Source organism: Rhinoderma darwinii, chromosome 4, assembly GCF_050947455.1.
Source record: "Rhinoderma darwinii isolate aRhiDar2 chromosome 4, aRhiDar2.hap1, whole genome shotgun sequence".
Taxonomy (NCBI): Eukaryota; Metazoa; Chordata; class Amphibia; order Anura; family Rhinodermatidae; genus Rhinoderma; species Rhinoderma darwinii.
In genome coordinates this window covers 189,758,416-189,785,490 of record NC_134690.1, presented here as the reverse complement: position 1 = coordinate 189,785,490, position 27,075 = coordinate 189,758,416, and the positions used below count along the sequence as shown (strand labels likewise).

At 36.7% G+C, this 27,075-nt stretch overlaps 1 protein-coding gene across 7 annotated transcripts in view; it reads right to left on the bottom strand.

The window, feature by feature from the left end:
- ADGRB3 (adhesion G protein-coupled receptor B3) overlaps positions 1-27,075 on the bottom strand; it is an 806,266-nt gene that overhangs the window by 73,306 nt on the left and 705,885 nt on the right. For 5 of the 7 annotated variants that reach the window (XM_075861993.1, XM_075861996.1, XM_075861999.1 and 2 more), the window contains 3 exons: positions 22,312-22,410; positions 21,768-21,939; positions 8,661-8,756 (listed from right to left, as the gene is read on the bottom strand). In XM_075861993.1, coding sequence (XP_075718108.1) covers positions 8,661-8,756; positions 21,768-21,939; positions 22,312-22,410 — 367 coding nt within the window. The remainder of the gene's footprint in view (positions 1-8,660; positions 8,757-21,767; positions 21,940-22,311; positions 22,411-27,075) is intronic. The other 2 variants (XM_075861997.1, XM_075861998.1) reach the window with 1 other exon arrangement.

The window sequence follows — 27,075 nt, the reverse complement described above, 5'->3', positions numbered from 1 at the left end:
AGACAGAGGTGAAGGCAGGCAGAAAGTATTAACCACACAGTAGCGCAGAAGCTTGACTATGACATGCAAGATGAATATTAGTAATCAAGTCAGTCCACCATACAGAAAATACTTATTAAATCTTCTAGCTGCTACCCAGTGCACTATATGTATCTAATTTTAATTATATTGCAACTACCGCCTACATTTTTTATTCCACTAGTAGCCATTGTTCCACTCTAGGGTTAGCTATAAATTGTTTTGTTTTATATTCTTAATAATTTTAAAGTTCATGGAATTCCACTAGCAATTTAGTGGAATATTATATTAAGTGATTGATAAAAAAAAAAGAGCAAATGTTTGTGGGCTGATAATATTGAGTTTCCATTGGTGAGATTCAATTGTGCTCTTGTGGCCTTCTCATGCAATTTAATCTACCACTGGAGGAAACACTGACCTGTGGCAAAAACTAGCCTAAAGACAAAACTAAACTTATGTTTCCAGCTTTGAAGTGTTCATTCAAAGCAAGTTGGCCTTTTTTAAAAAAAAGTAGATAACAAAAAGCAAATATTATATGGCAAATGTTGCCACTCATTGGAATTTGGCACATCTTTTACAGTTTGCAAAGGTCATAAGTGAGATAGATGCTTTAAAGGCTATGTCTACCTTTGAAATCGTTTTTTTTAATTATTATTAAAAATGTCTACCAGTGTGATTGATGCAACTTTCAAAATACTTTTTATTAAAAATAATTGTAACTTTTTGAGATGAAGCTGCTTTGTAGCCTGCATACAGAGCAGCTGCATCGTGCGCTAACACCTGAATCTGTCAGGTCAACGGGACTGACGGGTTCAGTGTCAGCGGGTCCTGGGTGTCTCTGACATGCAAGATCCACCTGTAATCTATCACATCTAAGTTATAAATTAACATGTCAGGACCCGCTGACACTGAATCCGTCAGTCCCGCGAACCTGACAGATGCAGGTTTCAGTGCTAGATACAGCTGTATCTGTATACAGTATACAAAGCAGCTGTATCTCAAAAAGTAACAATCATTTTTAATAAAAAGTATTTTTGAAAGAGAGAGAGAGAGAGAGCAGCACAGCACAGCTTCAGTGGTCGGGTGCAGGCTACAAGTCAAAAAAGATTCCAATGGCAAAAATATAGAGGCAGCACTCCAATAGTGTAAAATGGCATGTTTAATTCACCCCAGTAGCAATGTTTCAATCCGACTCGGTGGGATCTTTATCAAGCTTGATAAAGATCCCACCATGTCGGATTGAAACGTTGCTACTGGGATGAATTAAACATGCCACTTTATTCACACTATTGGAGTGCTGCCTCTATTATCATCAACAAGCTAATTTATTTCAGTAATTTAATTAAAAAAGTCAAACTCATATATTATATAGATTCATTACACACAGAGTGATCTATTTCCAGCAGTTTTTTCTTTTAATGTTGATGATTATGGCTAAGAGTTAATGAAATCTCCAAATTTAGTCGCTCAGAAAATTTGAATACTGGGTAAAAGTTAAGATTGTAGACTCATGGTGTCACACTATAATGAGCTAATCAACACAAAACACCTGCAAAGGTTTCCTAAGCCTTTAAATGGCTCAAGTCTGGTTCAGTAGTCTACACAATCATGGGCAAGACTGCTGACTTGACATATGTCTAGAAGACAGTCATTGACACCCTCCACAAGGAGTGTAAGCCACAAAAGGACATTGCTAAAGAAGCTGGCTGCTCACAGAGTGCTGTATCCAAGCATATTACTGAAAAGTTGAGAGGAAGAAAAAAGTGTGATAGAAAAAGGTGCACAAGCAACAGGGATAACCGCAGCCTTGAAAGGATTGTCAAGAAAAGGCCATTCAAGAATCTTGGGGAGATTCAAGGAGTGGACTATGGCTGGAGTCAGTGGCTTCAAGAGCCACCACACACAGACGTATCCAGAACGTGGGCTACAACTGTCGCATTTCTTGAGTCAATGTCAGAACCGTCTTACCTGGGCTAAGGAGAAAAAGGACTGGTCTGTTGCTCAGTGGTCCAAAGTCCTGTTTTCAGATGAAAGTACATTTTGCATTTCATTTGGAAATCAGGGTCCTGGAGTCTGGAGGAAGAGTGGAGAGGCACTCAATCCAAGTTGCTAGCGGTTCAGAGTGAAGTTTCCACAGTCAGTGATGGTTTGGGGAGCCATGTCATCTGCTGGTGTTGGTCCATTGCGTTATATCAAGTTCAGAGTCAACGCAGCTGTCTAGAAGGAAATTTTAGAGCACTTCATGCTTCCCTCTGATGGCCAGCTTTATGGAGATGCTGATTTCATTTTCCAGCAGGACTTGGCACCTGCCCACACTGCCAAAAGTACCAATACCTGGTTTAATAACCACAGTATCACTGCGCTTGATTGGCCAGCAAACTCGCCTGACCTAAACCCCATAGAGAATCTATGGGGTATTGTCAAGAGGAAGATGAGACACAGACCCAATAATGCACATGAGCTGAAGGCCGCTATCAAAACAACCTGGGCTTCCATAACACCTCAGCAGTGCCACAGACTGATCGCCTCCATGCCACGCCGCATTGATGCAGTAATTCATGCAAAAAGAGCCCAGACCAAGTATTGAGGGCATATACTGTACATACTTTTCAGTAGGACATAGTTTCAGAATTAAAAATCATTTTTTAAATTGGGCTATAGTATACTAATATTCTGAGACACTAAATTTGGGGTTTTCATTAACTGCCATAATCATCAACATTAAAAGAAAAAAATGCTGGAAATATATCAATCTGTGTTTAATGAAACTATATAATACATGAGTTTCACTTTTGAAATTGAATTACTGAAATAAATTAACTTTATTACACACACACACACACACACACACACACACACACACACACACACACACACGCACTCACGCACACACACGCACATGCTCTCTCACATACTCCTTTTGCTTGCTCCTTTTCTGTATTTTGCTACATCCCTCCATTTACAACACCATCTTATCAGACATTTCCTACAGGGGAGGAAGATGAAAACAAGAGAGTTTAAAGGAGCTTGAGGGAACCTCTTATGACGGCTTTCATAGTGTAAGCAAACACACAGTCCTTCAGTAAAAATATTGTTGCATCCTGTTTTCTACATTTAATAGCTCTAGACAAAATATAATGATTATATTCTAATTAACAAATACATTAATCTGTCCCCTGTAGTGATTACTGAAAAGGCAACACAAGGCAGAATGAAGGATTCTCCAACTACATTGTTTGTTTTCCCCTTTTTGTGTATTTTGTATAACTATGGGATAGATTTCTAAATGTACTAATACAAACTAACATATACAGGATAGGAGTTAATAACTATTTAAATGTCAAAAGGCTAACTCGGAAATTGAGAATGGGGCTGAATAGAAAAACCTTCAATGGGTCCCCACTACATTAGGGCATGAAACGGTTATGATTATTATGACCCCTCTCTAATGTCTAAGGATATATTCACATGCAACAGATTTGTCGCAGAAATCTCTATGATTAAAATATTTATTCTATCTGTAGGGGGTTGTTTCTGTAGCTTGTGCATGGATTTCTGCAAACCCCATTCAAATGAATAGGACAGTCGCAGAAATTTCTGCAAGAAATCTGCCGTGTGTGAATATACCCTTAAAGGTCTACATTAATTTTCTATTCTTTCCTTCCTTTTTACACAGTTATCACTAGCTGCACATCACTTCTGAGTATACATACCATTTGCAAGGCCCCATAGTGGCTGCTATGCCTCCTTTGAGGGACTATATACTGTAAAGCCATGTCCATTCTGCTTACAGTACATTTATTTGTGAGCAGTTAGCACAGAATAAGTAGTATACAGAGATTATAGTTCCTCCTCACTTTGAGGGGAACAGAACACTTCTTTATTTTTATGTGCTTTTTAATACGTTAATACAGTAACTTTAACTTCTTTTTATTGCCATCTCCCCCTATAACTACGCCCATGTGACTTTTTTCTCATTATTTACAAATACATATACAATACAAAATCCTGAAGACTTGATTTGCTTTCTATATATTTACAAAGCATTTTATATTGTATTTAAGTGAAACTCAAACTGTTTCTCTTGTTTAAAAAATAAAATAAAAACTATTTCTATAAAATGCAGTCTAATTATTTCTACTCCTTATAATGTGAGTCATTTTTTGCTTTGTTATTTTCTTCCTGGGTTTGGATAATAGGTTTTTGCCTCCTAATGAAGTGTGTGACACTTATTCCCAGAACTACATTGGCTGTAAGTGACATTTAATAAACCAGCGTTACAGTGACATTTTATAATTACTCTAATATACTGCTCTCTAGAACTTGTGTGGTGAATCATCTTAGTGGGGAAATTATAATTTCTGCTTTGTTAGTCAGTCAAGTTACCTTGCTTCTGAAAATTACTAAATGTGTTACTTTGCATCAACTTTCTAAGCTTTTTACTACATAGATTACTATTTAGAGGTGTTTTGCTTTCGCAGGGTAACAGCAAAAAAACTGTTTATATTTCAAAAATACCTTTAATAATTATAGTAACTTTGTGGAAATCTTTCATGTATTTTAGGGTTGGAATTGTCTGATTGAATTAAATAAAAAAATTGAAAAACGAATGGATTCTGGATTATTCATCAGTTAGGGGTTACAAAATATTTTTGTTATTGTCAATATACCTATTTAAATTATTGCTTTTTTATTGATTGATCACGCTAGTTGGTCATAAGTTTCCCAGAAGTGACTATTAATTTGTCTGTACTTCCTGTTTTCAAAATTTGCAAAATTAGCCACAGCAACAAAACAAAATATCTCTGTAAGTAAAAGATAATTATTAAACCCTGGCTGCCGATTTAATTTCCACCTTCTATGCAGACCTATGTGTCTGTCTCCATAGTAACAGACAACAAACGAACCCTGTGTAGTGTGATCCTGTAGTCATACTCTCTTTCATCTGTTTCCCACTTTTTGCTAACTTACATTTAGTAGGTTATCAAGAAATAGGAAACAGGTAGAAAAGGGTATGCCCATAGGATCATGCTACACATGGCTTGTTTGTCTGTTACCATGGAAACACATGGATCTGTGTAGGAGCTGTAGAAAGGAAACGATAGGATTTTTTTTTTATCAAGACTATTTGCAAAGTTGCTTTATTGTTAATTTTAGATGAATTTCAGCAATACTAAAAATTGTTATGAAGATGAACATAGCCTTTAAATCTAAAGGTCAATAAAATGTATTAATATTTGTAAGAAGCACTGTGTTTCTCCAAAACAAATGCAGTCATATAAAGCTACTAATGTTACAGGACTAGAGTATCAGGACATAATCACAAACTGTTTCCAACCTACAATGACTTCCCAAGTTTAAAAATGTCTCCCTGGAAAATGTGGCCCTTTAATATTTCCGATTAATATTTGTACTGTCCAGGTGGACAACCCTTACTGTATTTAATTCAGTTCTTACCACCTGGTAAAGCCGTCCAGGTTTTTTTAAATTATTATTTATTCGTCAGGACTAGGAATATATTAAGGATTTCATAATTAAAATCGATTAAAATAAATTATTAAGAATTTGTGTTCACATCTCTGTTCTTGTCAACCAATGTGTCGTTAGTTTGCCAGTATATTGCATATCCTTTATTCTCTATAGATAATTTCTAATTATATAGTAAATATAAATTCTGTTTTTTCTTCATTTTTTTCCCGTATTGCCATCAGAATGTTAGAGAAAGGCTGCAGACTCAAATACTGCATACTCAAATCCACTGTGGCATTTCTGTGATCACAGTATCATTTATAGAAATAGCCCAATACATTTGGGAGCAGAGCAATTTTCTAAAATGAAATCTTCACATTATTACTTATTGACAATGACAGGCGAATTCATTTTGAAGACAGATACACTACATTCACAAACATAAATTCCTGTCACTTTCAAGATCCATCTGTAATCCAAGGTGTCTCCATAAGACCATACCTTTGGGTATAGCATTACCTGAGGACAGGTTGATGTCAACATTAAACCTGGTTGTCAAATCCATATTATTATTCTTTTATTATAGTAGCTTTTCATTGATTTAAACTAAATGTAACCTGTTTAAGTACTTTTATTTTATATACCAAGTGGAGGCATTTATTTTCTAGACTTCATCCCAATGCAGCCCAGAAAATCGGAGAAACCAAAATGTCATAATCAAATTTTGGAACTAACAATATTAGTGGGATAATGTATAATGCTATTGATACTATAAAAGCAATGGGTTAAACAGTAAAATACATTGAAACTGTATGAATTATTCATCAAGGTCATGACCGGATTGAAGAAAAATGGTGTGCGAGGAGCTCCAACAAAGAAGCCTCATTTTTGTTCAGTAAGGGCATGTTCACACGTGGCGGAATTTTTCCGCTGCAAATGTTGGTGCAGATTTGGGGTAATTACGCAACGAATCTGCACCAACATTTGCATATTTGCCAGGTAATTCAGACGTTGCAGAAAACACAGCGGACTTGCCACAGATTTCAACCTTTGCATTGCAAAGGCTGAAATACGCAGTGAAATTCCGCTTCTTCTCCGCAACGTTATGAGCATGCTGCGGAGGGAAAATTCTGCACCGCAGCCTGATTTCGGCACAGTTATTTTCCGCAACGTCTGGACTAACTTTCCTAAAAATGTATAGAAACAAATGTAAAAAACGGCTGCTGCAGAATTCCAATTTGAGTGTCCGCAGCGGAATTCAACAGCAATTCCACCACGTGTGAATGTGCCCTAATTGGTACACAGGGTTTACCTGTTGTTCTTCAATAGCAATTTTCTATTGAAATGGTTACAGTTATTTTATATTTTTGTGTTTAGACAACTATAGAAAGAAAAGGGGCCAGAGCAGACACAAGGACAGCATACAACAAAATGAAGGGATTTTAAACACCAAAAAACTCTGACAGAGTTTCTCTGTTGTAGTTTTGTAGTTTTGAATAAATATATAGCTTATACTCATTTTGTTTCACAGCTTCAAATAGAAAAGAAACTGAATAATGGAAGGCTGACTATATACAGTTATAAGAAACATAGAAGATGATTCCAGCGCTTCAGAGTAAAACCTCCAATCTTTATTTCTTTTTGATTAAAAAATGATACATCTATCTCAGTCTAAAATATTTTTTTGTGTTACGGGTATAGCATTAGCTCTTTGTTATAAAACTAAACTAAAACCTAGATATACCGTAAACATCATGTCAACGTGTAACCATGTCTGTAGGTATACTGTAGTTTTTTCCCCTTAAAACACTTTAGTAATTTGAGTCAGCTGGATATATTGAAAGCTCTTACCTCTTTTGACATTTTAGGACTGATATATTTATACTTTTTGCGCATGGTGGTTCTGAGTATTTCAAAATGTGTTCTTTCATGTAATTATCTATATTGCCTTTTCCTTAGGTACATAATGTGACTGTTCTGTATAGTTCGCAATCCAAAGGCAAATTGGCCATAGCCAATACTTTTTTCTTGACAGATCATGCTGATTTTGACAGGATTTGCTGAAATTCTAATATTTATGGTCACCAATTAACAGGAGATTTTTTGATAAACAAGAATCCGATGGCTTAAATATGAATCCTTCTTTCTGGCAGCTGCTCCCTTTCTTTACTGAAATAGTGTGCAAACTTGACCCTGAGTTAGGTCTGATAGTAGCATGGAATGGAACTGCAATACCAGAGACATCCCATAGACGTGGTTATGTTTCTGGAAAAAAAGCAGATCTTTTTTTCTAACCTTTCAGAAACTCCTTCAACAAGTTAACTCCATTCAATCTATGTACATTTAAATAGCTTTTTGTTTTCGTAACTTACTGCCAATGGCAGATTATAATACATCCGTTTTGGGCAGTGGCTCGTGCCTGAGACTTATTGGGAGGTCATGGCTGCTCAATCTGCCAAAGTGAGCATAGCTGGGGGGGGCAGCGAGGATACAAACAGAGCATCAATGCTGTCATAGCAATGATGCTTAAAAGCACTGTACATCATGAATCCGGTGCTCTGTCACAGAGGGGGCGTGAAGCCTCCATATGATGTGCAGCAATGAGACACTGCGAAGCGGCGGTCAGCAAAGTGTCGGTATGGAAGAAGGAAGGCACTTGGGAGAGAGCAGGATGAAAGGGGAGAAGTGGTGTGCACCGAGAACACCGCGTGAAGATGCCTGGGAAGGTGTTGCAGCAGTGGACAGTACTGGAGCCGGATTGGTGTTTTTCTGAAACTAAAGATCCTATACATAGACACTTATTTGCTACTGCTGCCATAAGTACCTTTTTGATTTGTGTATGCAAACTCAGTTAAATTTTAGTGCCCTTCTGTGACAGAGCAGTGCTTAAAGGGCAATGTATTGCAAATGGTTATCCAGTTATACAGTGGGCACTGAACAAAAGGGCACTAAAAGGGCAATGAATGGCATATGAGCACTAATTTTATGCCTATTTGCAATTTAATGCCTTTAGTGTCCTTCTGTTTAGTGCGCCCACTAAAGATACGGTGGGGTGGGGGGGGGGTTGTGAACAGACAAGGGCCTATTGTACACTCAATCCACTTTCTAATTTGTCTCTAAAACAATACCCATCATATACATATATCTCGATTATAAAAAATAAATAAGCTAACCATGATTTGTGCATGTCCATTGGGAAAGGAACTTGATGAATCTGCATTTATTGGATCCTGGCAGTTTCTTAGTCGACATCTGAAAGCATCTTGGACCTACATAAAAATTAAATACAGTATTTAACACTTAAATACATAGTATATGTCATAGTGCTTCATTAAAATAATTTTCTGACTTCTATATACTACTCCTTTAATATGGCATATGATTATACATAAATTGTAATTTAGAATTTATAAGACTAGAACAAGAACATTGAGTAAATGTAACTAATTATGAGATTTATCTGATTAAAAGAATAATACAAAGTCCTATTGTATTTTATATTATTTTATTTTGAGCTGCCTTCATTGAGTTACCCTACCTTCACATGTATATTTTATATACTTTTCTACAACTGCTCGATAGTCCAGAGTATCTCTTATAATTTGGCACCCATTAGGTTAAAATAATTTTACTGTAACATGATCCGGTAAATAAATCTATCAATTATAATTTTGTCAATGGGTGCAAATTTTTTTTTCATACAGAGCTTATCATTTATAATTTCTGGTCTATCCTCAAGTCTACTTTTTCTATTGGCTGTTGAATACTTTTCTCAAATAAGTATATTTAATCAGTTACATTACAAAAATATCACATTCTGAGTTTCTGAATTGCACAAGTTCCTGATATATCTAATTCCTAGCCCCCCCTAGAGCCTAGTCTTTTTTCTATATACTGTTAGTCACCAGATGAGCTCTGTGACAAAAATATGCTCCAGAATTCAGTACAATACACACACATTGAAACTGTAGACCTACCAACATGTCTTCCAGAAGTTCAAATCCCTATCTTTCCCCTTCCTGACTGTGTTTTGTATAATAAAACAGAAGGAAGTACAGCTGTGTCAGAACAAACGACATTCATCTATGGGTATTAAGGGAATTTAGCTTAGTAATGGACAGACCATTGTATCTCATCTTCTTAGACTCTCTTGTAACAGGATCAGTGCCACAGGATTTTGTCAATGGGTGCAAAATTTTGTCCAGTGCCACAGGATTGGAGGACGGCTGATGTACCAATATTTAAGAAGGGTAAGAAAGTGAAGCCGGGCAACTACCGTCCAGTCTGTTTGATAACTGTCATATTTTAAATATTTGCAGGTATTCTAAGAGATGAACTGCAAAAGTATATTGTGGTAAATAATCTAATAACTGATATCAAGCATGGATTCATGAAAAACAGGTAAGGCCTAACCAACATGCTAGGTTTCTATGAGGAGGTAAGTGCAAATCTGGATGTTGGTCATCTTGCTGATGTAATATATTTGGAATTTGCAAAAGCTTTTGATACTGTTCCACACAACAGTCTTGTTCTGAAGCTACAGATGCAGGGACTGGGGGCCCATGTGTGCACGTGGGTAAAGAATTGGTAAAGGGACAGAAAACAAAGTTTTAAATTATGGTACTTACTCAAAATTGGTTGAAGTCAGCAACGGGGTACTACAAGGATCGGTGTTAGACCCAATTTTTTTGAATCTCTATTAATGACCTTGTGGTTGGGATTGGTATCAATTTTTGCTGACAATACAAAATTTTTCAGGATACTTATAACTCAGCTTGACTATAAAACATTACAGAAAGAGCTAGATAAGCTGGCAGCCTGGGCAAAAACATGGCCGACAAAATGTAATGTTGATAAATGTAAAGTAATGCCCCTAGGACGAAATACTGGTATTAATGCATATCCATTAAATAGAATAAAACTGGAGATAACAGACCAAGAAAAGGACCTGGGTATTCTGGCTACAAATAAGCTAAGCAGCAGTACCCAATGTCAAGTTAGAGTGGTCAAGCTATGGAATGCCCTTCCCCAAGATGTAGTGATGGCAGATACTATGTCAGCATTTAAAAAAAGGCTAGATTAATATTTACTGATGAATGGCATTGAAGGTTATAATTGATCTAGCAATGAAAGACAGGTAATTGGTTGAGAAAAGTTGAACTTGATGGACCTGTGTCTTTTTCCAATCTATGTAACTATGTAAGTATGTAACATTGAATGATATATAGTTGATTCTAATACTCATAACTCATTTGACTTACAGATGTATCAAACTTTGCCTTGACATTTAACATGTAACATACCATGATGCAGCAAAATTTACCTTGATGCTAAACACATCACATGCCTTTAGAAAATGTCAAGTTAAAGTTTACTGCATCATGTAACGTGTTAAAGGTCAATTTTTTTTGCTACATCTGTATGTAACAGATACATCATGTAACATGATTGCAGTGATTTTCCTGTGTGACGCCCTATTCTACACCTAATTATATAATTTGATTGTATAATGCAGACAGGAGGACATATCTTCCAGTCTCAGTGACCACAGTCTAGTCTCATAACAGACCTAACTATTGTGGTCACAAAGAGGCCATTTACATAGGGGCCTGGGAGAGAACGGAGCAGGAAAGCTCCAGCTATAAAAGTTGGTTCTTTGTCCTGGGCTAAGATGGGAGGATGCGTAGAATGCAGATAAGTAGAAAGCTGGTAATGTGTACAGAGCTAGGAGTTTCTTTATATTGGTAGCTGGCAATTAACAACAGTACAATATATGTTCTGTATGATAGACATTGCTAGAATTGGGCTTTTATTGGACCTCATTGCCCAAGTGATACAGATTTCGGATAAGACTTAGGAGCAGATGTCCTACTTTTCTGCAGCCATATAAAAATATGTTTGCATATCATAAGATATCCCCAGCATATTCCTGTTCTCTCATAAATTACTTCCATAATGTCTCTGTCTTAAATCTTATTTGTCTTGTCACAGAAAGGAAAATCTAATCTTAGCTATTGATTGCAATGCATAATCCAAAAATGGTCTTATTCACTATTCATCTAGGGGAACCCTTATTAGCCTAGCTCCAGTTTTTGTATAATCTGCAGACACCACAATGTCACCACATTATACTTTCCACAACATAAAAATTAATGTCTGCTATTGTAGAACTAGAATGTTATTTAGACCATATTGTCCAATGTTTAGATCAGAAGTTGCTGTTAAAGAGTAACTTCAAGAATATGGTGAAATCTTTCCTATCTGCTATGCTGATAAAACAAGGAATACTTACCTGGTCATTGCTACGGGCTTGCAGCCAACATTCCCTGTTGAATACAGGGCTGGACATGTTGGTAGCATGTCATCAATCCACATCAATAAGGCTTTTGTAACATTGTAGGTAATTGTACTCATCCTCAGAGGAGTATGAACACATTCATCTGCTGATTTGCACTGCTGCCTAGAATGCTAAGAACCCCAAAAATATTTGTGGTTGAGTCTAAAGGAATCCCTAATAATTGCGACAGGAAACATTATGTTTTTAAAATTGTTCTTGCTTACTACAGTCACTTTTATGAATGCATTTAGAGTAAAAAAAAATACTTGGAAACCGAGGCCAGATTCTCTCATGTGCCGCAAAGTTTATGGCACATTTCAGATTTGTCAATTGCCAGTGTTTGGCAGAACTATTTTCAATGTTATAGGGAGTTGAACCAAAACTCCAAACTGTGTAATACGTTTGCTTTAAGAGAATGAATGCTTGTATATTCGGATTCATTTTTGTTGTGCAATTTCATACAAAAACGTGATTCAAGGAAAAAGAAAAGGATGGCCAGTGACGTGATGGATGAATACTATCATAAGATATCATGAAATTGCCACTGGGAAGCTTAGATATCCAATTAAAAAACAGGACATTCCAATGAAGCTCTAGTCATGTGGTGGCCTGGAGTCAAACATGACCTGACGTGACTTAATCACAATTGTATATGGTGTATGTATGCTTCTGTCTGCCTTGTTATTACAAAAATAATATTTATCCTCAAATTTGGTTTTGTTGGTAAAAACTTATTACACATAATATGAAAGATTTCATGGGCCTAGACAAAACTGTATAACTAGTTAGCAATATATACAAATAACACAGCAAGAAATTATTTCTTTGTCAGAGATGATTTAATACAACACAATTTGTATTGATATTTTTTACTATTGATTACGGGGAAGATATGGATAGTTGGCCCATTTTAAGAAAAAAGGAGCTAGCATAAGCTAAAAAGATCTATGTAATTAAAGTACAATACGGTATCATTAGTCTTACTAATGTTCAAGTAATAGTATATTTTCCATTATTGACATTGTTGTTATTTTATTATTATTATTATTATTATTATTATTATTATTACTTACCATAAATTTAATTCTTATGAATTTGTATGTATACGTTTTTACATACTTCACTAGGTATCTGCAGATGAGATACTGTACTCTTTATTTCTACTTAGGGGCCTTCATTAGGCCTCCAGGCTGCCATGACGACCATCGGCTGATGGCACTTTGGAGGGGGCCACCCCCCTAATTCTAATTCTTTCAATGAATTTAAGGGGTTAAACAGCTGGAATCAAAGTGATCTGTTGCAGTGAGGTGTACGCAGCCCCTGAGCCTCCTCCATACTTCCTCTTAGCGAATGTCAAGTACATGTATGTTGAGGGATTAAAATAAGTTTCCCAGTTTTATTTAAATAAAACTTATTCACTGTATGAATTTAAAAATTTGCAACTTTCTAATGCATTTTTTGTATCACTTCCTCACAATTTTAACATATTTGTTTGCTGTCAGTGAATGTAAACATTCTTTCTTATATCTAGAAGTTAAAAACATGTAGATACCTAGTCCAGCTCTCAGCCGAGAAATTGATACAATTGTGTCTAGTCTAAGCAATGCTCTATGTCCTAAACTCATCAAATATATCTGGTAGTTTGCTAAATGTATCCTTCTGAAGTCCAGGCCGTTAGCTCACATCTCATTGCCTAGACTAGATACAATTGTATTCCCTTCTCACATGAGAGCAGGACTAGCTATGTACCGTTTGCTTTCTCTGAATGCAAACAAGAGTGTTCCCATTCACTGACAGTAAAGAACTATCTTGATAATAGTTTGGAATTGAAACAAAAAGTATATGAGACAGATACAGCGATTAAGCTTTACTTATGTAAAACTGAAAAACCTCTTTAACTTAAAGGGGTTTTCCAGTCAGTTAATATTGATGACCTATCCTCAGGATAGGCCATCAATAGCTGATGGGTCGGGTTCCGACTACCGGGACCCTAACCGATCTGCTGTTTTGAAGAGGGTGCAGCGCAAGTATTGCAGCTTTCTTCTCCCATTCACTTCAATGGGAGAAGAAGGCTGCAATATCTGTGAATCGCTGCTACATCTGTGTCAGAGATTCACATTGAGCAAATAGAAATGAATGGGAAGCAGCACTCGTACGAGTATTGCACCCCCTTCAAAACAGCTGATCGGCAGGCGTCTTGACCCATCAGACCCTGACCCATCAGCTATTGATGGCCTATTCTGAGGATAGGCAATCAATTTTTACTGGCTGGAAAACCCCTTTAACAAACAGTTATCCAGTAAGCAGTGACTAAAGTTCAGAGTGCACATGGCACTACCAACCAATAACTTCCAAATTCTAATAGCAGTACTGTGTCTGTGAAAAAGTAAAACTTATTAAGGGGGCCTGCTAATATCATGTTTGTTATAAATGGAAAACCACCAATTGCATATTATATTTTAACAAAATGTAATATTTGACGAGGTGCAATGTTTTATATTAATTAATTATTCTATTATTCACTCTAATTATTTACCGTAGAATACATGTCCAGTCAATAATAGGTAAAAAAAAAACAACAAAAAAAATACAATTTAAGTTGCTCTTGATTCTGAAGTGGGTACAGTACGTCCTAGAAAAAATGTTACCTTAAAATATATATCATATATACTTGTACCAAAGACTTGAAATGCTGCAAAATTGTGCATTCTTTCCCATCTATAGTCATCCACAACATCTTTAGTCATCCGTAACAGCATTAGTAACCAAGGCAACCACTCAGCTCTGAACTAAGCAAATGTCAAACAATTTAAGTTCAGGTATCTCAGAAACAAATACTTTAGTAAAAATGTTAGTCTTTGAAAACAGTTAAACCTTTGTAAAACATTATGAAGAATATTCCATAGCAGGTAAATATGGTAAATGTGCCAATACATCCTAATGATTTCCTCTTTTCAGCAGAATAATGGATATACATTGTTTAGTGTTTAACAATTATCCACAAGGTTACTTCCAGAATGATGATGTGTTTTATTATAATAGTGGTAGAATCAACCCTAAAAATGCTAAGGTCCTCAAAGGCTCGCTGACAACTCTGACAACATTCATCATCTCGACTGAATTAATTGATCTAGAAACCTTTAATTACTTGAGAATCACATGCTCTGCCAGTCTGCCCGTGAACGATAAGCGCTCCGCTGCAGGTATAATCTAAGCACAGAGACAAGCTTAAAATGTTGCCCTTTATACGGTGCATATTACATACGGTGCTTAAGTCTGGGATACAGCTAAGCTATGAGTCTCGTGTCATGAATAAGCTATACACTAGATACCGTAATTATAGAAGAAATATTACATTTCAATTTTGTTTTCAGTCTGACATTTCCATTGCGTGAGAAGAAAGAAGCGTCATCCCTGCAAAGAATCCAAAGCATTACACAACTATTTGTACCATCTCTGAACTTGACTCAGGTTTACAAATATGTTGACAAATGGCATCAAAATAAGTTTTCACGCTTGTGCTCAAGTTGCCCCAGGGTGATGCTACATCTATATCGTCTTTGATTTAACACACCAAATAAACAAGTATTATGGCTACTGAATATGTTTATAAGTCAATAACTACATTTGAGTCATTTTGGTATTTTTTTTGTTCATTATGAAGTCTACACCAGCTGCTATGTTTACTGACTCTCTAGAAGTCTGACTCAGCTCACTATCCGCCTCTGTGTACCAGTAGGAATAGAACAATTTTAGGAGGTTACAATAATTAAATAAGCATCCAAAATCTCATCTCAATCCTTTAAAACTTTGGAAACTACAAATGTCAAGTGGTACTTACAAAATGTCCATTTGTTAGGCTACAAAACTTTTATCCTAACACTGTGGACCCTCTGAGGTCTATAGTATGCAACTGTGAAAGTCTCCTTATTCAATATGGGATCATTCTGACTAGTTCTTGGCCTAGTAGTTATTCCAAATTGCGCTGATAGTAGAAAATGAGTATTGAATGGAAAGCACCACATGACTGACTTCCTTTTTAGAAGATGCAATTATTTCCTACTGTGAAACATCATGAAATTTTCTTTCTCTGCCATCATCACACAGAGTTTGTGGATCAACATTTGTCAGTGAAACATTTTACACACCAATTAGCACTAATTAGGTTGTTTCATGGAAGTGAATAGAAGAAAGTTTCAACATACCATGGTATCTATACTACAGTGTAAAAAACATCAAGCAACGTATTTTACAGTTGTTTTAAGATCTACTTTAGAGAGAGCTATTGTACCGGGTGGGTTATGTTACAGGGCGAGGCTACGTTAAATGAAATCTAAATATATATGTGTCCATTTTTAGCTCTCCTCTTATTTCAACATATCCTGAGATGCGTGGCGCGAGATGGCCGGCTTTAAAAAAAACATGATTTTGCGATACTCAGTCATGAGATGTCTATGCTATTAGTGTCTATGTTTAACCATACAGTGGTTGTGATTAGAGATGAGCAAACCGGGACAACCGAACCCGGTTTCGGTCCGAACATCGTGAAAAGTTCGGTTCGCAGGGAATCCGAACTTCACCTGGTTCGGCTGAACACGTTTTGACCGAACCCGGCTTATGAGTCACTGATTTTCCGGTACGCGACGTCAGGAGATAGTCACTGTCCAGGGTGCTGAAAGAGTTAAGCGATCGGCAGTAACTGTTTCAGCACCCTGGACAGTGACTTCCGATCACAATATACATCAATGTGTAAAAAAAAAATAGAAGTTCCTACTTACCGATAACTCCCTGCTTCTTCCTCCAGTCTGACCTCACGGGATGACGATTCAGTCCAATTGACCGCTGCAGCCAATCACAGGCCAATCACAGGCTGCAGCCAATCACAGGCCAATCCCAGGCCAATGTGACCGCTGCAGCCAATCACAGGCCAATCACATGCTGCAGCGGTCACATGGACTGCCGCGTCATCAAAGGAAGTCGGGCTGGATGCCGAAAGAGGGACGCGTCACCAAGGCAACGGTGACGCGTCCCTCTCTTGACATCCAGCCCGACCTCCCTGGATGACGCGGCAGTCCATGTGACCGCTGCAGCATGTGATTGGCCTGTGATTGGCTGCAGCGGTCACATTGGCTGAAACATCATCCAGGGATCTCGGGCCGGATGTCGAGAGGGACGCGTCACCAAGGCAACAGCCGGGAGGCCGGACTGAAGGAAGAAGCAGGAAGTTATCGGTAAGTACGAACGTCTTTTTTTTTTTTTTTTACAGGTTGCTCTATATTGTGATCGGAATTCACTGTCCAGGGTGCTGAAAGAGTTACTGCTGATCAGTTAACTCTTTCAGCACCCTGGTCAGTGACTATTTACTGATGTCGCCTAGCAACGCTGCCGTAATGCCGGGTGCACACATGTAGCCACCTGTCATTACGGGAGCTCCATACACGATTTTTATGGGCTTTCTTGAATTACAGGATCGGTCCGAACTAGTTCGGTCCGAATCAAACTTTTTCAAGAAATTCGGCGACCCAGCCGAACCGAACTTTTCATAAGTTCGCTCATCTCTAGTTGTGATGTATATTGATGCCGTTCAAGAGTTTTGATGGCATATCGCGATATTGTATTGAATATGTCTAGAAGGTTCTACTGCTGAGAAGTCAAGATGATATAATTGAAAAGGGCCAGTCAGTACATAAATGTAAGAACATTTCCAAATCGTTGAATACCCCAAATAAGTCGGTCATTAAAAATGAAAATATTATGGCAAAGTTGTAAATCTTCCTTAACCCCTTCCCGACATTTGACGTATCCATACGCCAAAGTTGGGTAGGGGAAGTATAGGGGGAAGTATACGATGCGGGTGTCGGCTGTTTGTTACAGCCGACACGTCAGAGTAACGAGCGGCATCACACTTGAGCGCGATCCCGCTCATTTAACTCGTTAAATGCTGCGGTCAATAGCGACCGCAGCATTTAAATCGTTAGAAAGAGGGGGCGACCCTCTTACAGCTTATCGCGCCCCCCGCAACACAATCCCGGGGGGGGGGGTGCAATTGTTGCTATGGCTGCCTGGGGGCCTAATGAAGTCCCCCAGGTCTGCTATCTTTGTGCACCTATTAAGCCCTGCCTCTGGTAGGGCTTCATAGATGCCTGTCAGGATCACGATATACTGCAATACATTAGTATTGCAGTATATCGTGCAAGCAAACTAACGATTGCTGGTTGAAGTCCCCTAGCGGGAATAATAAAAAAAGCAAAAATGAGTTAAATTTAAAAAAAATTGTGTGAAAAAAATAAAAAATATTAAAAGTTAAAAAAAAAAACCTTTTCCTATTTTCCCCCTAGAGCATAGTAAAAAAATAAATTAATAAACATAATTGGCATCACCGCATCCGTAAAAGTCTGAACTATTACAACATATCCTTATTTAACCCGCACGGTGAACGCCGTAAAAAAAAAATATGTAAACGCCAGAATCTCTATTTTTTGGTCACCTCATCTCCCACAAAAAATTAAATAAAATGTGATCAAACCGTCGCATGTACCCCAAAATGGTATTGTTAAAAACTACAGCATATCCCGCAAAAAATAAGCCCTCATACCACTTAATCGACGGAAAAATAAAAAAGTTATGGCTCTCGGAATTTGGCGACACAAAATACATTTTCTTTTTTACACTTAGGTTTTTAATTGTAAAAGTAGTAAAAGTAGTAAAATATAGAAAAAAACTATATATATTTGGTATCGCCGTAATCGTATTGACCCATAGAATAAAGTTAACATGTTGTTTTAATTGAACAGTGAATTCCATAAAACTGGCGTGCAAAAAAACATATTTTTTTCCTGTTTCCTAATACATTATATGGCAAAATAAATGGTGCTACGAAAAACTAGAACTCATCCCGCAAAAATCAAGCCCTCAGAGTACTATATCAACGGAAAGACATTATGGCTTTTGGAAGATGGGGAGGAAAAAACGAAAATGAAAATCTGAAAAAGGGCTGTGGTGGGAAGGGGTTAAACAGGCCATCCTCATGGAAGAAGAGACCATGCCTGGGGGGTGCTAGTAAGTACGATTACGTAGAGAGCTATAAATAAATATAAAGAAATGACATGCTTTTATGACTAAGATAGAAGAGATTGCTCTTATAACAACTGTTTCTTAGATGCTTAACCAATAAAGTTCATAGGAAAAAAAGGCAAAGAGAAAGACGCTGTTGAAAGAAACTCATAAAAGAGAGATACTCTGAAGTCAAGTTTGAAGACCAAAAGTGAGCTTTTCCACCATAAAAAAAACCCAAAGAACTAAAAAAAATTATATTTTCTACTATCAAGTCTCTAGCCATTAAAGAGCAATATATTTCTTCAATGATGGGAAGGATATTTGTGAATATTGTTTATGTGCACAGATGAACAGGCAAATTCTAAAGCAATAGCATTTAATCATTAATAACAAGGAAATTCTTAATTTGTTGCGACCAATGAAACACATTTACACCAATGGGAACTATTTATTTTAGTACATGTATATAATAACAATTGCTAAAAATAATGTTTTCACTCCTACATATTGTAATATGTATAAGTCCTGTAATTGATAGAAGGTACTAGACGATCTGTTTCTAAATACAATAATATTTTAGTGCTGTACCTCTGAACGTCTGTTTCATAGATTATGTTATAGAGTGAATACCAATGGTGCATACCCATATATTCTCTGGTTTAGATAAATATATATGTCAGAATATACGTAAAATAATTAATAAATCTAATTCTGGGCCAATTGTTATATAATACAGGTTAGCATCGTAGTTTTATACTCTATAGTTCTTCAACCTCACATCTTAATCTGGTTTGGCCATACACATTTGTATTATGCATTGATTAAACTATCGGTGAAGGTTAGAGGTGAAAGTTTCCTAGAGAGCAATAGCAGCAAGAACAATAAAAGCTATAATAATTGCTAAAATAGAAGAGAGTGGTTGTGAGGGGACGCAATTTAAAAATGGTAAGAGGTCAGGATCCATGCTTGATATATATTTTCAATTTCCAAAACATAATAACAACACTAATAATAATAGTAACAATAATAATAATAATAATAATAATAATAATAAGAAGAAGAAGAAGAAGAAGAAGAAGAAGTAGAAGAAGAAGAAGAAGAATGATACCCTGTCACCATCCCACATAGAACCAACATTCAAGATTTCATACTGCTATTGTCATACAATATTTGTGGATATAACACCGTGTAACATACTGTCATTAATAGAATTACCTATTTTTGTTTTATGACCATTTTACTTTTATATCTTGTAAAATCAGCTTTATTATTCATGTCTTCATTGTTTACACTCATATTAAGAACTGGAATTGGACTTTAACTGCAACATCAATCTAATTAAGTCATCTTTGTATTCTATATAAACTTCAATATCGATTTTTCCACCTTACTGGATTTTTATGTGTGGCATGGCAAACAACAGTCTCAAGCCATCTGTGTACTTTTCAGTGATAAAACCTCTGTTTGCCAAATCAGGTACTCAGGGAGTTCACTTAGCAAATTCTAGGCTTCAACCCAATATTTAGATGCCAAAAAAAAGCATTTTGCTGCTAGCTGCAGTGATGAGTCCATACTTAAATTTTCTCGTCCTTTGATAGTATAGTACATTTTTGATTGTTTGCTATGTAATGAATCGTTTGCATAAGACATACATACCAAGGGTCTGCTTTGATGCTTTTGTTTCAAACTATCTTTCAAACTAGTATATACTTTTATATAGTATACCAACTCAATTTAATATTAATTTTCACATTTAATGTTTTAAGTATACCTCTGATTAGCAAGTAATGACTATGCTCCCACTATGCAATTATTTGCCAATTGTAGGCCAAAATAGTGACCGTTTGGCAAACATGTGGCCTGTATACATTAGTATACTTTTGAATCAACTGTATTGAACTGTATTAAAAAGTATAGTCAACTATACTTTTCGATACAACTGTATGGGATATACGTTTTTTTTTCAATGGTAGTCAACGGCAGACATAAGTAACAGTATAGGCATTCTGTTGCGTACATCTATGCCGTACATTTGATGGAATGATTTCAATAGTCTCGTTGTACATAGTGACTAAACACAGTCATGTTATTTGCCAAAGTAATCACAACATAGAGAAGAGCAGGACCTACAGTAAGTAAACTAAAGACTGGCATTTATAGGAGTCCATAGTCTGCCTATAGGAGAGCCATAAGACAGTCGGCAGTTGGTGGTGGACTTTAAGGCCCCGTTCACACGTGGCAGAATATTTCCGCTGCAAATGTTGGTGCAGATTCGTGGCAATTATGCAACGAATCTGCACCAACATTTGAATATTTGACAGGTAATTCAGAAGTTGCGGATATCACAGCGGACTTGCCACAGATTTCATTTTTTGCATTGCAAAGGCTGAAATCCGTAGTGAAATTCCGCTGCTTCTCCGCAACATAATGTGCATGCTGCAGAGGGAAAATTCTGCACCGCAGCCTAAATTCCGCACAGTTATTTACCGCAACGTCTTAACTAAGTTTCCTAAAAATGTATAGAAATAAAGGTAAAAAATGGCTGTCGCAGAATTCCACTGCGGACTGTCCACAGCGGACTTCAACAGCAATTCCACCACGTCAGAACGTGGCATAAACCTTACTCTCCAAAATGTGAAATCCCTCAGTCTACCATGATCCAAGTTAGACTGCTCCTCCAAAGTTATTCAGCTGATGCTAGTATGCCAAGAAATTTTTAGTCAAGTTAAGTTGAAACCAGACTTTGATATGAACTTTACAGATGTGTTACATTAGGATTCTGTTTATAAATATTTGTTTTGATTACATTTAGCTATATTTTTATGCATGTGCTAAGAACAACCCATATACTGATATTAAGGTAAGTAAGGAAAAATATTTTTCTCACCTCTCTTCGTAAAATACAGTGGACCATCACAATGACAAATCCTTGTAATGAATCAAATACTGCAAAGAGTATCTGAAACAATATCGATCTCTTATCTGTCATTGCTAGAACAGCGGACATCCACGTCAAAGCCAGGAGTGGGAGGACAACACAAGAACTCCAGAGGGATGCCCTATTCAGACAGAAATATTTGTTTGCTGAACCAGATTGTGCATGGCAAATAAATATGTTACAATAGTAGTTATAATTAACAGCCAACACCCTTCAGTGCCGAGATGACCCGTGGACTATTTATATGAAGTTATTTAATAATATTATACTAGACCACCATGCAACTGAAGGGGTTATTGCTGATGCAAGCTCTTTAATTAAAGGAGGTTCTTAATTTAATAATTTGATGCTAATGTTTAAAAACAGCAAAAGAAAAAAACAGAACAGAAAAGACATTGTATTATTATTAGAAGAACACAAATTGTATCAGGCTATTTTCACACATGCACGGTAAAAGATTTGTAACAAGAAGATGTAAATGATTTAGACTAACATGGCATTACTGGCGGTGGTGGCTGACAAAGCTGTTGTTGAAACTACTCCACACTTGGCACATTTGAGCGTCAAACCGCTATGAGGCTCACTCATCTGACTGCAAACAAACAGAACACCCACAAAAAGAACAAAGTATTCAATTTTCACCAAAATAATTGCTGCTGTAGATTTGTTGTTTGTTTTTAAATAAGATCTCATGCATACGTAACATGATGAATGCATTGATTTGTTTAATAATGGAATTTTTGTAATATATGTATATATATATATATATATATATATATATATATATATATATCTAGCTATTGAAATAATAGTTTGTGACAATCACTACATATACAAGAAGGATAATTTCATTCATGCATGCAGGACTTGTGTCTCTCTTTACAAAGTGAGAAGTTCTCATTTTGCAAAAGTAAAGCTGTTGAATATACATTGAGCTTAACAAAAGCAGGTACTAAATCAGACATATGATGACAGTCCTATATTCAGGCTAAAATGGGCCATTTTCAGGAACTTATTTATCATTTTAGTCAATATCAATAATAATAGTAGCAATAGTAAGAACATAATATCTAAATATAATTTAAATGATCAATCCATTCAACTTGCATAGCCTGAATGTAGGATTTAAGTGAATGGAATTTAATGATCTATTGTAGTTGAATATGATTATTGTTTGCTAAATAGTGCAGAAGCATCAGTCCAGAATTCATATATAAAATACAATTTCTAATGAATAATAGCAAAATAAATGCACAACAAATGATCAAATTTTCAGTTTTGAAGATGTACTGAATAACCATAGCTATAGACTACAGTGTTAACTACCTGCATCCCCTTGTATTCCTACCTCTGAGATATTGCCGTGGTTAGTGGCTTTTATAAGACAATGTTTCATGTCCTACATCAACTATTACTGGAAGTATCGGCTCCGCGGGGAGTATAACCTATGTCACTTCCTGCTGCTATAAACACATTTCATAAGTGTGTAATACACAAACTGTTTGACTTAATTGGTTCCTTCCACAAGTATTTTTATTGTTCGTTCCTCATTATAATTCAATGATAAAAATAAAATCAGAGAAAAAACTGTTGTAACTAATTAGACCAATGTTTACGGTACACAATACCAAATTAAAATATGCAACACATTCATCCAAAATTCTTTTACATGACAGTAGACCACAGGTGGCTTATTTTGTGAATTATAACATTGCAAATGACAAATAATTGCTTTCTACAGAGAATACTTTTCTCTCCAACTAATTTATATACTGGCTAAATGTATCTCATATTATGATTGCTTTATAAAATGTAACCTCACTACAGTGGTACAAGTACGCAGAGAATGCAAATCAAAAAGTAAGTATCATTAAAGGAAAAAAATGTGCATATTTCAAAATTTACATATGATTAGTGCTTTGATACAGGAGAAAATGCTTCTCTTGTTAAAGGAACACTCAGGGCAAACGTAATACACTATGTTATGCCTAGTGCCGGTCATGAGGGGGTGGAGCATGACACAGGGATTCTCTTTTTGGTGTTCTTTCTGTCCATGAGTCGTGTACAGTCCCCTCAGGCCCTGCACTAGGCATATCACAATGTATACATTTTATGTAGAGTGTTGCTTTAAGATTCAATTATTGTGCAAAAATGAGTGGGAATGGTTTCTCACAGCAACCACTCGGTTCCCCCTTTTGATTTACAAGAACATTAACTGCCAGAACTTTACTGGCTGTCGTTGTCCATATTATACTTACTTAATTAATTTCCAATCCACGTTGTTTTCCTTTTTTAGTATCAGTATTGTTAATTCCAGGACAAAGTGTCTTTCTGATACTTAATAGGAGGACTATAATATGAACCATTACAGTGACCCATGTGTACCATAGTAATAGTATCGACAAGCCACTGTTTGTAGCCCTCATATTGAGAGCATTTCATCCTAATTAATGTAGACTAGATTCCTTTATATTCCTACAGGTCCTATAGCAGCTAGGAACACATTTTTCACTGATCTACAATTTCATAAGTATACAAAATAAAGAAATGAATGGCAAATATATATTGTTAAGATACAAAGCTGACATATGAATAGCCACACTAGTCAATGGGACGACATTGTCTTCCCATGCTTTTTTCCATTCCAACCCTGAAGGACCTTGTCTGAAATGTTGTTCAATATAAACTTATCTTTTGGCATCAAAACATGGTGCGCTGTGCACTTTTTTTTTATTTTTTTGAAAGTTCTGTATTCCTGAGCCATTTGAATGTGCTTCCTCGTGCTATACTGCATGGGAGTACTGGGAACTCTTGGCTTATGTTACTGGCTTATAAAGTTATATAGTTAAAGAATAGTCAAATGCCATAGGGAGATATTTAGCCTCCCAATCAGTCATAAGACAATGAGGAGGTTAATTCATTGCAACACATAGGAATTGGAATCATAAAATGTGCAGGAAAATAATGAAACAACCTTTCATGGGCCAGAGAAAGAACAATAGGAGATAAAAGATTGAAGATATGATTTATATTAATTTTCTGTATTATATAAGGAAGCAGAATGGCACAGTAGACGCTGCCTTTTAGAAGGCTATAAACACTTCTCCATAAAAAAGCACAGCTTCTTTTCTGCACTGCGTTGCCCTTCTAATACAGCCCCTGTATAATGTCCTCTCTACTGTAGATACGCTGACACTGATGCTGCCTGTGGGTGTGAGATCTCTCCTCTCTCTTAATGCCGATGCTGCCTGTGTGATCTCTCCTCTCTCTCTCTCTCAATGTCGATGCGGCCTGTGTGATCTCTCCTCTCTCTCTCTCTCTCAATGCCGATGCTGCCTGTGTGATCTCTCCCTCCTCCCTGGGTTCTCTTGGTCCTCTTCTCTTTTTTACACTGATGTGTGATACTCCCTCGAGACTCGCAGATGAGGTCAGCCCTGCAGCCAGAAGAAGTGTGCTGTTGGATCTATGTCAGAAGCAGAACCATAGTCAGTTATGTACCAAAGTTGCACAGACTGTACAGCAGCAAAATTGTAGGACATTTTTATCATATAAAAGTCTGATTAAAGAACAAAACAATAGTTTGAGTACTGCAAGGAAAGATTACTTCTTGTCTGCCTTCACCCGGTTTGTCATTCAGCAGTAGACTTGAGTAACTTGAGACAGACAAGTTGATATGCAGTACAATACATAAGTGCTTACTGTGCTACGCCATTGGCCATCTCACCAGTTTATGGATATGTAATAAATGTCTAAGATTGGATTACCCCTTTAAGCCATTGTATCGCCCAATCTCAGCCTGACATATTTATCATTTTACTCCAAAATGAATGTATGCAAAAAATGTGGGCCTTATTCACACTATGCAGATTTGGTGCAATTTTTTTTTGTATGTTTTATAAGCCAAAATCAGGAAAGTATCCTAAAGACTATAATCATGTAAAGGAAAGACTTAGGCCTTATGGACATGACAATGTTGTATGAAGAAATCTGGCAGTACACGGAGTGCTCGGGGCATCAGTATGGTGCCCTACTACACATGTTGTACTCAGAGACACCTTGTGGTGCCTCTGTTAGGCACCGAATGTCGCCATAATATGGGTTACATTAGAAAAAACAACCAAATCGGTTATCCTTTCTGGGTGTAAAATATGTATCTTTGTATAAACTAGTTTAACCCCTTCCCGACATCCGCCGTATATATACGGGCACATGCCAGGTGGGGAAATAGGGAGCGGGCTCACGGGCTGAGCCCGCTCAATAGAGCGAGTATGTCGGCTGTGTGTTATAGCCGACACTTCCGGGTAATGAGTGGGATCCCATATGAGCATGATCCCGCTTGTTTAACCCGTTAAATGCCGCAGTCAATAGCGATCGCGGCATTTAAATGACTAAAAACAGGGGAGCAACCCGCTGTAATGTTCCAATGGGCCCTCTGCGGTGAGATCGGGGGGGGGGGGTGCCGTTGGTTGGCATGACATCCTGGGGGCCTGATGAAGCCCCCCAGGTCCACCATCTTTGTACTCCTATGAAGCCCTTCATAGGGCTTCATAGGAGACTGTCAGAATCACGATATACTGCAATACTTTATTATTGCAGTATATCGTGCAAGCGATCTAACGATCGCTGGTTAAAGTCCCCTAGGGGGACAAGTAAAAAAAGTAAAAAACAGTCAAATAACGATTTTTTTAACAAATAATTTTTTTTTTAATATTAAAAGTAAAAGAAAAAACCCTGTTCCCATTTTCCCTCAAGCATAATGTAATAAAAATAAAAAGCTAATATAACGTGTATCGACGCATCCGTAAAAGTCTGAAGTATTACAATATATCATTATTTAGTCCGCATGGTGAACGCTGTAAAAAATAAAAAAATAAAAACATCAGAATTGCAGTTTTTTGGTCCTTTCATCTCCCATAAAAAATGAAATAAAAAGTGATCAAAAAGTCTCATGTACCCCAACATGGTATCAATATAAACTACAGCTCGCCCCTCAAAAAATAAGCCCTCACACGGCTAAATCGACAGAAAAATAAAAACGTTATGGCTCTCAGAATGTGGCGACAAAACTCAAATTTTATTTTTAACAATCAGTTTTTTCCTTGTAAAAGAAGTAAAACATAAAGAAAACTATATAAATTTGGTATCACTGTAATCGTATTGACCCGCAGAATAAAGTTAATATGCCGTTTTTACCGCACGGTGAACGCCGTAAAAACAAAACCACCCAAAAGTTTGAGGAATTGATGTTTTTTTTCCT